Source organism: Tribolium castaneum, chromosome 7 (assembly GCF_031307605.1).
Source record: "Tribolium castaneum strain GA2 chromosome 7, icTriCast1.1, whole genome shotgun sequence".
In the NCBI taxonomy this organism is placed as follows: domain Eukaryota; kingdom Metazoa; phylum Arthropoda; class Insecta; order Coleoptera; family Tenebrionidae; genus Tribolium; species Tribolium castaneum.
The window spans coordinates 9,542,864-9,555,147 of NC_087400.1; the positions used below are offsets into that span (position 1 = coordinate 9,542,864).

General features: G+C 28.9%; 1 protein-coding gene across 1 annotated transcript in view; it reads right to left on the reverse strand.

The window, feature by feature from the left end:
* stac (staccato) overlaps positions 1 to 12,284 on the reverse strand; it is a 45,093-nt gene that overhangs the window by 31,617 nt on the left and 1,192 nt on the right. The window contains exon 2 of the mRNA XM_008200342.3: positions 7,394 to 7,558. Within this exon, the coding sequence (XP_008198564.1) occupies positions 7,394 to 7,558 (165 nt within the window). The remainder of the gene's footprint in view (positions 1 to 7,393; positions 7,559 to 12,284) is intronic.

Consider the following 12,284-nt stretch of genomic DNA (forward strand, 5'->3'; position numbering starts at 1 on the left):
TTTTTCTGTTCGTATTTCAAATATTACAAATGAGGCTTTAGTTGTAGATTTCAAACATTTTAACTGGTACTAATAAGTTCCTTTAAAGAAAACTTCACTTTCACTGATACTGCTCATAAAAATTAAAAATAAAATAAAAAAAAATTGTGGAAAGTAAACCGTCCCGTCCGTTAAAATAGAATGGTTATTTACTCATTTTATTAATCACACTTTATCATTCATCAATCATGAAATAGTTTTTTCAGAAAGGAGATAGTTTGAGAAAGAAAACTTAGTTCCATACTTTTTATAATGTCTATAATTCCAAACAATGTAACTTAAAAAACACACTTTAGAGGCCGTACTGTTTATAGAAACGTCATAATGCAATCAAACATCAGATTAACTGATCACGTGAGCAAATTGAGCCAGACAGATGCTCAATTATCCAATTATCTTCTAAAACGAATTAACTTTTAATTCGCTTACTGTAAAAGCCAATTTTCAAGAATAGAACATGGAAGAAATTATAAGAGCCTCTAATTTTAAGTTAAAGTAAAAATTAATAATTATTGGAGAAGATAAAAAAATATTCAAAATAATGTGGTTGTGTTTTGTTTTTAGTTATGTGATTTTTTATTTTTAAATAATATGAAGATTTGATTTGTTAAAATCGGACTTTTACTTAGACAAAAAAATGTTTGTTGCAAATTGCTTATTATCTGAAAAAGATTTTACTTTTGATTTACCTATATACTGAAAATATAAAAATAAAGTGGACTGTGGGCTTTTTGAACATGCCCTAATTGCTCATTTTTACTTTACAGTTCTGCTTAGTTCTTGCTAAACGTCTCCTATACCTATAATAATTTATAGGTTTATTAAACCTTAAATATTGATATCAATTTTTAATGATTGGTCGGGTGTTAAAAAATCGTAATTTTTATACCTACTCGTTTCAATAGTCATTATTACTAAACGCGCTCATTGCATAATATACTATTGTTTGTAATACACACGCTCCAATATACAATGTGTTTTTAAATGATTCTCATCTAGTCGTCTGTGAATTTCTCATGTAAAATCAGAAAATGCCGCTTCATATAATTAATGACAGGCATTTAGACATCCAATATTACCACTGTCCATTTATTAAGTCACCAATTCGGAAATAAGCTTCGAGTGTTTTCTTGCACGGTGTAACAATTTTGTTGCATTTTAACAAAATTTTTAAAAGAAATTAATTGAATTTCTCAACTGTCAAATTTGACACTTTTTGACAGAGGATTCATTTGAGTAGAGCGGCACAATTTTTTTTACATGTGAATCAACTTCAAAGTTGAGAATCATTTAAAAACACATTGTATTTTCTTTTTAATAATTTTCAGATGTGAATACTAGCAATAATGTTGCTCAAATCAAATCACAGTATGAAATTAAAGATCAAAAGGGTAATGAAAAGCAAATATGAGAAACTATTTGTAAGATTCTAAAAGAATAATCAATGTGTCATAATTTACCTAGAATTTTTTAGTCATTTAGTTTTAAGATCTCATGCAAATATTTAAATACTAACATACATCACTTCTCTATAGGCAAATTAGTTTTACCTTTTAACAAATTATCATTACACGGTTTAATTTCGATAAATGTATTCAGATGCTATGTTATGTATTTGTTACAACATGACTAAAAATAATTATGTTTGACATTACTTATATAATTCAAGTTCATGTTACAGTTCCCTTGCACATCTAAAATAAATAATACTTTAATTAAAAATTCTTGTTTTCCCGAAATGTGAATCATAAATCAATTGCTTAAAAGCAGCCGGCAAAAATCGTGATTTTATGGTACTATGAACCCGATGATATGTGTCTAAATATAAGAATGATCTGTATTTTAACACACCTCTGCCAACGTCCTCTTTCATTTGAAAATTTCGAAAAAATTAAATAGAATAAAAAATTAAATTGACTACCCGTATTATAATGAAAAGATAGTAACGAGAAAGTGGATAACGATTTAAATGACCTGCATCGCCTAACTAAAAACCAAAATTTTCGGTTGAAGACCCTCTACCTTAATTCATGTTCTGTCGGATCCTCCGATTTTTGACTTTGAAGCCTGTGGTAAATCGTCTTCCACATGACTTCTTCCGCTTCCATATCCATGGTATACTTTTTAAAACCACCGCAAAACACCAAACAAAAACAATAAAAAGCACGAGGTTATCACAGAGCAGACCGTTCACCTCCACAAGTTTTACGAAATAATAACAAATCGGATTAGTAGTGTGGGAAATGAATGCAAACGAGGTATTTCCTACCACTTTATAAACCGATTCATATAAAGACGCAAACCTCCTACCATGGATTCCTGACCTTCATCTATGGCTCGAAAACGCAAGATTCGTTTAGTCAACAGTGTTAAAAATACTCCTACACATTTGCATTGTTTTGTAAATGGTGTGCTCTCACATGTTCAAATGGGGATCTACGCTCGACTTCCAATCACTTTATTGGATAACATTTCCGGAGAGGTGACGTGTCCGAATGGGGAACACCACAAAGAGTGGCCCATATTAACACGCACGCATCTATAAATAGACCTGAACATAGTCCACTTACACGGACGGAGGTCAGCAAAAAAATAAAAAAATGCAAATGAATTGTTTAAATTTAAACGAATTCATGTCTTTAATTTCAGTTTTCTAGATATCCTGATGGGAGCGCTCATCAAGCTCGCCCCCCACGTCATCCTAAATTTAACACCGTATACTTTCGTTAATTAATGCAGGCTGTCCCAGCCAGTTGGTAAAGTCCATTAGTCACCTCTAAATGTTAGAAAAGTAATAATTTTTTCTTCCTAATCCCTCACCACAACTAAAATTATTTTCAAATGTACCGGGTGTTTCGGAAATGAGCTACAATACAAACTTACGTTTTTTAAATGGAACACACTACAATTTTTTGCATTTTTAGATGTAGCTTCTAAAACTAATGATTTTGCCCTAAACTTTTACTTGTTGATTTTGCTTAGTTTCTGAAATATTTTATTTTTTTAATAAAAACATGTTCTTTTTAAAAATGTGTAACTCATGAACTAAGACTCCTAGAAAAGTCTGACTTTCACGACTTTAAAGAGAAGAGTTCAATCTTAAATCCTGTATCAATTAATTGGCGCAATGCAATGAGGAACGTAAATAATTTAAGAAGTTTGTTAAAAGTTGAATAACTTGAAAAAGTTAAATGGAGCGCCCTATTTTTTGTTTTTACTTCTCAAAGATTATTAAATTGTCTATTTAAAAACATAAAAGTTTCAAATGCCTAAAGTTAATAATTAAAAAAATATTTGAATTTAAAATTTAATATCAGCAAAAATGCAAATTATCCATGAGCATTGTCTTTACCATAGTAAAACATACCTACTCCACCGCGAATCATTTGATGGAGTTTATACGAGGATTTAAAAATTCACCATGAATATTAAAATTTTTATTATTTCACCGTAAAAAGTGACGAATAATGGCCTAAGGGTAATATTAAAGCTACTATTAGCTGAAAATGTCACTATTCGATTACTGAAACAATACTTAATAATTTTTAATGATTTTTTTAATGCTTAAAATTAAATATTTTTTTAAGTAATCAGCAAGAGACACTTAACTATTGTTGATTTTAGATAGACAATTTAAAGGTCTTTCAGATACAAACGTAAAAAATAGGGTGTTCCATTTAGAATTTTTAAGTTATTTAACTTTTAACAAACCTCTTAATTTTTTTTTGATTAAAGTGAGCTAAAAATAAAATACGCTCTTAAAGTTTGAACATTCTACTTTAAAGTGGTGAAAGTCTCACTTTTTTAGGAGACAGTTTTTTAGTAATGAATTGTTAAAATGTGCGTGTTTTTGTTAAAAAAAATTAAAATACTTCAAAAATCAAGCAAAATCGACCAATAAAAGTTTAAGTTAAAATCATTAGTTTTAGGGTCGGTTTACAGAAAGTGAAATTATGATTTAATTCAAAATTAAAAATGCATTGACAAATGTCAAGTTAATCGCGATTAAAACTTAATTGCAATTAGAATCTTCTGTAAACCGGCTCTTAAAGTCTACATAAAAAAATGCAAAAATATAGTTCCATTAAAAAAACAAGTTTGTATTATAGCTCATTTCAAAAACTGTATATTTGAAAATAATTTTAGGTAAGGCAGAGGGTTAGTCTCTATGGCTTAGGAAAATAAAATTATTACTTTTTCAATATTTAGAAGTGAATAATGGACTTTGCCTACTCGCTGGGACACCTGTAGTATATACGGGCTGATTCTTCTAGGGATTACATTAGAAACTTTTTAACTTATAAATTATAATATAGCTAGAGCTTTTAGATTTTGTATACAATCCAAATCGACCATTCTGAGTTCAACAAAATTATTTTCAAAGTGGCTGATTTTCCGGAACTACGAGAAATTACCAACTTTGAAATTTTAGATAGTAACCAACTATTTTTATTGCACTTTTGAATTCGTCTCTTGAAATCGAGTAACATGTATCCTAGTTGTTAGTACTTATCTGTCATAGTTTTTGACGTCTGTCAATTTTTTATACAAGTTTAAATTTGTAGGGGTTTATTTAAAATATCACAGCTCGTGAACCCTTTACAATAAGTAAATAATTCTTTTTGCATTTGATAGCCAAAGGTTCGAAGGATCTTCTCAAATCTTCAGGATTGTTAACTGTCAAATTGCAAGGCTACTATGATTTTTTGAAAATGATGGTTAATAAAAAGTGATTATAAAATAGTTTTTTCAAATAAAATGACCCTGTTTTTTCAATGGCTATCAAAAAAACATCAATTTTTATGCTGACTTTTATTAACATCTCCTATATCTATCTCTTACAGTTTTTGAAATAATCTCAAAAAACAAAATTCTAGCTCATTACTTTCGAAAAATACAATAGTTGTGCTATTTATTAAAAGAGATGTTCGATTCGTTCACCTTTTTCATTCAAGAAGTTCAAAATTCGATGGCAAACTAACAGAGTTACTTTAAATAATTCACTAAGTTAACATAGTACACTACTGTAATTAAATATTATTGTTTTACTGCTATTCAATAATGAACCAGCTAAAAACTAAATAAAATATGGAAGTTTGGCAATTGTTCACCATTTTGCAAGGTCTACTTGATTAACTATGAAAATTACGAAGTAAAATCCGTTTTTGTGATTTTTTTCAAAAACTGTAACAGATGGGTATAGGACGTGTTAATAAAAATCACCATAAGTATTATTGTTCTCTCGATTACCGTTAAAAAAATAGGATCGTTCTATTCGAAAAAAACGAGTTATAGCAGTTTTTTGACAATCATTTTGAAAAAATCATACTAGCCATGAATTTTGACAGTTGACGATTTTTAAAATTCTAGAAGATAACCTTCAGTTATCAAATATAAAAAAATATTCACTTATCGCAATGGGTTCAAGAGCTGTAGTATTTTAAATAAACCCTTGCAAATGAAAATTTTAACAAAAACATTGACATATGTCAAAAACTATATCAGATAAGTACCAACAATTTGGGTAAGTTTTACTCAGCTTGAGAAGGTGAATCCAAAAATGCAATAAAAATGTGTGATTACTATTTAAAATTTTAAACTTGGCGTCAATTTTGTGAAGTTTCGGAAACTCAGCCATTTTGAAAATAACTTAGCTGAATTTAGTATTTTAAAGAATTTAGGAGAATGGTCGAATTGGATCGTATACAAAATTTTAAAGCTCTAGCTATATTAGAAGTTAATAAGTTTCTAATGTAGGCACTACAAGAATCACCCTGTATATTATTGCACCCTTAATATGTCATTGCATTTATAATTTAAAATTAGTTATTTTAAACGTATTTTCTTCAAGAAACTTTACACGTTAATCTACTTTTTAAGCCTGTAAATCGTACGGCTACTTTTTGTATTTTTGGCCTTTTTTTATAAAAAGATGAATTTCTTTGGCCCTTCATTTGTTATTGGTCTCTTGTCTCACGATTAAATTTTTGAATTAAATAAAATTGACTTTTTTAATAAATGCATAAAGTTCAATCTTTCTTTAAAACAATGACTGTTGTACAATCTGTCTATAAATGCATGTAGGATTGTAGTAGGTATTAAAAACTTGCCACTTCTTTCTAGAAAAAGCGAATAATGTTAGTATATGAAAAATTTGGTTTTACTGGTTGCCTGAGTACATAAAAATTAGTACTTTTCAGAAATTTCATAGAGGTGGTGGTAATATTCTATCACCTTCATAGAAATAAAATAATTTTGGGTGGTTATTACAAATTTTCGTAGTAACTTTTTTAACATTTTGAATAATGTTTTCAACATACAAACTCGACGGAAAAAATGTATTTTTCTCATGATATGTTTTCGTATGTACGAGCTGGAATTGCGAGATCTATACACACATACTGACTAATTAAGACAGTGTGTAATTATGTATACACGCTCGAGCAAGCAGATCACAAGATTAACAAGATTAAAATTAAAGTACACCGTGGTTTTAATTATTTGTAAAAATTTGTAAAGTATTTACCTTTCGTTTGGTACTTCCACAGATTTTTGTTTTTGAAGTTTCCTATAGAAGTTCTCTTCTTTTTCCTTTTTCCCCATTATGAACATTACACAAACTCAACTAACACACAACTACTGCTTCAACAATCAAATGAAAACAATAATTTTGCTCGCAAGCACGAAAGGATGGACGCAAAAAACGTGTGAGAATCCTTGACTATAAATAAAAGGAGTAATCTTAAAATGTAGTGCGTTTAAATTTAGAACCACAATAAATACCTGCTGCATTATGACTTTTATGACTAAATGTACACACGAGATAATGAGATGACATCGTGGTGAAGACTAACCAAGTGGTGGTAAAATGTTAAGTGGGAAACAGGAAAACCCCAACCGAAGAGATATTGCAAAGATTATGAAAATAAACATCTAGGCACTTAATTAAAAGGTTTTTCCAGCATCTTCAAATGCCGGAACACTTGAACTATTTGTCTTTTGAAAAAAATCATACTCGGTATAAAAATGTGGTTGTCCTTCAGTTTTTCAGTTTTTTGTTTGTTCAGACGTCTATTAAAATTTAGAGTGGCATTGACTATCACTATCACAACAATGTAAAAAAAATTGAGAAGAATTAAAAAATCTGCAAAAAAATATTTAAAAAAGTGCTTATTTCGTCTCTATTTTAGTTGGTTTTAATTTTATGTAGTAATTTGAAATATCAGAACACTTGGACCGTGATATCTGTTGAAGATTGTCTTAATATCCGGTCATATTTCAAAAGAGAAACAAAGGTCACCGCTTTCCCCAACCAATTTTTAACAAAACTATTAAAAATTGTGTTTTGACTTACCTTCGTCCAACACCGGGATGAATTTTTCGGTACTTCCACAAGAGGAACCATGGCACAGAAATTTCTTTATTGTAAGACGATATCGACAAGAATTTTCCTTGCAGGAAGTGCTTTATTTTTTTACCGTTCATTTTAGTCTTGGCAACATTGATATTTCTCCAATTCCTAAAATAAAAATCAATTTCGGAGAATTTTTGAAAAATAATTATTACATGATGAAATCAAAATATTGTGCCATCGTAACTCAACTATGATGCGAATGACGATGACTCCGGATGGTAAATATACCTTTCCGCAAGAACGCTTGCACTAATTTTTGGTCATAAGGTGACTCATGCAGTATTTATGCAATTTTAAAATTGTGATTTTCAGTTCATTTTTGCCCCATTTATAATAAAATTGATTTGATAATGAGCGCCTTTAATAATTGAGGAGTTGATTACAAAATTTTTTCATTGACCGCAAGCTCTTTTATTCGGGTGACAAAATTTTAAATTAATACCAAAACAAACCAATTTCATCTTTAACTTTAACTTCAACAAAATGTTATGTGCAAGACGTAATTTTGCATTTTTTAAGTGTCCAAGAACGGGTCGCTAGGAGCCACGGTAAATGTACCTCAACGGTTATGTACAGGGTGCTGCATTTTGGATCTCCGAAACTGAGAAGTTTAGAGAAAAACAAGTGACACATTCTCGGGTCCATTTTTTGAGAAAATAATTTTGGTCAAAACCGCCTCCCGCTACCGTCTTTTGTTTTCGACTTATAAAAAAAGTTGACATTTTAACGATAACTTAAAAAAATCATATCTTCCTCATTTTAAAAGATACACATTTGTGACAAAGACATATTATACCGGCACTTTTACAAAAAAATTAATGTTATCAGCGATTTTTTTAATCATTCGTTTAGTTGTAATTACATAAAGTTTACTTTTTTTTAATAGGAATCATAGGCGGCTGTGATACTTTTGAGAAGCTTATTTTTTTCTGATTTAATATGCCTATTTATGTAATACATTATTTTTAAATATTTAAAAAAACATAACATTTCGCTTTTTTATGGTATGGCATAGTTTACTTTTTTTTAATAGGAATCATAGGCGGCTGTGATATTTTTGAGAAGCTTATTTTTTTCTGATTTAATATGCCTATTTATGTAATACATTATTTTTAAATATTTAAAAAAACATAACATTTCGCTTTTTTATGGTATGAAAAATAAAAAAAAATGGATTTTCAATTAAATCTATGGAAAATGATTTGTTAAACACTAATTAATTCAAAAAATGCATAAGAAATTATTATTGGATCAAATTTTTGCGATTAATAAAAATTATTGCTTTAAAGATTTGCAATGGCAAGCTTACATTGTCATTCTATCTATTTCCTATTTAAACATGAAATGTCGGAAAAAGAAAAATTTTATTAATTGTATGATTGCCTATCAGTATTTTTTTATGTAATTAAAATCTGTGACGATCGTATATAGGTTCTTCCGTCTAAACCCCACATTAGAAGTATTCAAAGTTCTATAAAGATATTTATTTAAAAATTGGTACTCAGCCATAAGCCGCTGAGGACTGCTCAATGAAAATATTTTCAAGATGGCAGCACTTCTGCTTATACCGGAAATCTCTTCTTATTTTAAATGGAAAGCAATGTTTTTCACTGCGTTTTTGGGTTAGCTGAGTTATTTTAAGATCGTTTTTATCAGCTTTCCCTATACCTAAATTTAACCGTTTTCAAGATATTTGAGTTTTTTTAATTTTTGGAATAGCATCTGTCACTTAAAAAATCTGTAACTCTCTTAGTTTTAGAAATTTCAAAATTATATTTGGAGAGTTAAAAGAGAAAGCCTATATTTGTTCTTCAGTATGTTAAAATTTGGAAAAGAAGTTAACAAACCCAAAAATTTTAAGATTAAATTTGGACAACTTCAAGTACCCATAACTTAATTTTCTCAAATAGGATGTCCCAATTTTTATTTTACTAGCTGAGAGAATTTATTTCTGCATCGATCTGTATTAACATTCCCTGTACCTACCTGTGATAATTTTCAAGTTGTGTTGGTTTTTTGACATTGTAGAAAATTTTTACTACAGCTATTTTTTTTAAACTACGAACTAACTCGTCACATTTTATTTAGTTCCTGATTTAATGACTACAAAACCGTATTTTTAACAGTTTTGTGCAATTTTTGTCCCAATTTTTATTTTACTAGCTGAGAGAATTTTTTTCTGCATCGATCTGTATTAACACTCCCTGTACCTACCTGTGATAATTTTCAAGTTGTGTTGGTTTTTTGACATTGTAGAAAATTTTTACTACAGCAATTTTTTTAAAACTACGAACTAACTCGTCACATTTTATTTAGTGCCTGATTTAATGACTACAAAACCATATTTTTAACAGTTTTGTGCAATTATTAGCTTTTTTATTTTATATTAAGCAAAGTAAAATCAAGTAAAAGCTTTACTTTCACCGCAAAATCTTAAACTTGAAAGGTATTTACTTATCATAAGTATGTCTCCTGTATTTGCAAAAATGTTGTATCACAAATTTATTCCATTGCGTGATGTTTTTTTCTAATTTTTTAGATAACAGGAATTATTAAAACGTCCGTTTTAATCAGTTTTTTCTATACCTAAGTTTAACTGTTTTCGAGATATTTAAGATTTTTTGAAAATTTTTGGATTAGCATGTGTCACAAAAATCGGTAACTCTCTTAGTTGTACAGATTTTGGAATCATATTTGGAGAATTAAAAGAGAAAGCCTACATCTGTTCTCCAGTGCATTCAAAATTGGAAAAGAATTTAATAAACCCAAAAAGTTTAGGGTTAAGTATGAACAACTTCAAGTACGCAAAACTTATTTTTTCCAATGGGATGTCCCGACTTTTATTTTAGATGGAGAATTTTTTTCTGCATTGATCTGTATAGCATTCTCTATACCTATCTGTCATAATTTTCAAGTTATGTTGGTTTTTTTGACACTAGAAAATTTCTTATTAACCACAACTATTTTTGTACAATTTGCCATAAAAATATTTTTGATTAAACAAACGACAAACTCTGTTCAAAAATGTGTTGTCTGTCTTGTGAAAACAAAATGCATTCATTAAAAGTTGATTTAAAAAACTAATTTCTCACATTTTTTCTCTCGTTTACATGGCAACATATGAGAAAAGGCCCATGGCTAATGAATTTCTCAATCCCAACAAAAAGTTATTGTAATTTGAAAACTATTAAACACAAGTATAAGGAATGCTAATACAGATCGATGAAGAATTAAATTCTCTACGATTTCTGTGGGCAGGACCTAAGAGATTATTTTTAAATGAGATAACTATCATTATTAGAATTACCAATACTTCATAATGTGGGGTCTAGACGGAACACCTGTATTTCTTCAATTGAAAAGAATAAATAACCGTTCACTAAATTATTCACACTTTTTATGTGAAATGATTTTTCCATGGCCAACTTCAAATATTTGAAATTCATTTTTCATCAAAAGTATATAAAAATATCAAACTGTATCATATTTTTTCAGCACAGAAAAAAAATAAGCATTTCAAAAATATTACAGCCGCCTCTGATTCCTATTCAAAAATTTAAAACTTTGTCATTACAGTTAAATGAATGGTTAAAAAAAATCGCTGATAGCATTAATAACAACTGTTGGACTTAATGCATACAGTTTATAAAAAGATTTATTCAAAATACAGCGTGCTCAAAAACTGACGCACCAACTCAATGGTGTGTGGTAGAGAACTGGTTACATATAAAGGTAAAAATAATAAAAAAATTCTTTGTATTAAAGTTTTTGATAAATAACGGATTTCAGATAAATGATATGTGGCAACGTTGTCTAACATTCATGATCGCAATAGAATTTGAGCAACAATAAAAATAAATTATTTTTGAAACGGTTTCCTAGGAAATAATTCCCAGTGTATTGGAACATCTACAAATTGTGTTTTTTTTTGCTGAATTTTTATCCAAAAAACTGTTAAACTTAGTAGATAGTAAATTTAAAAATAATGATTCATCGTTTTATTAGGAAATGATTACTTAGTGTGAAACATGAAAACATTAAAAAATAATGAAAACTAAAGAAGTTAACACAATAAGTTTTTAGCTCCAGATTTTTTAAAATATGACTTTAGGAATTTTTTCAACATTTTTCCCGTAATCTGCACTTGCTTCTCAAAAACGTACCATGAATTTGATGCGCCAGTTTTTGAGCACCCTGTATATATATTAAATTAATTATATATTAATATGTTACTAACAAAAATGTAATTCAGTTTTCAATGTTTGAGACAAAAAGAAAATGCAACATCTAAAGACGACTCTGAAGACTATAGTGACTTTTATGTCTCCTCCTTTCTTCTCTAATAAAGTGTTGGACCCAATAAATTTAGTGTTTTTTAAATCACAAGGCATTTACTTTTATAGCACATTTTTTTTAAATTCTTAATTATTTTCAAACTTATATCTCGCTTATTAATGATAGCATTAAATTCTGTGTGAAAAAGAAAGTGCCTCTATCGGGTGATTAGTTTTACACTCAGGCACGTTACACCTCTTTATAATTTATCTAAAATTCTAAAAAAATCGTATGTGATTTTATTGTACAGAAGAACGTTTTGACCAATTTTTAAAATGTTTACTTATATGGTGTGTTTTTTCACTATCACTTAGTTAACTATAGTCTAATGTCAACGATTTTTTGTCTATAGGTGTATTTTGAGGTAACGCATCAAAGTGCCTATTAAATTTTCGAAAAAATGTGTCGTTGATTTTTAATTTGCGTTTTGATATTGGAGCAGCTTTTTTCCCATGAATTTTGGTAGAACTGTGAACCACTTCCACAAAAAGTCTTC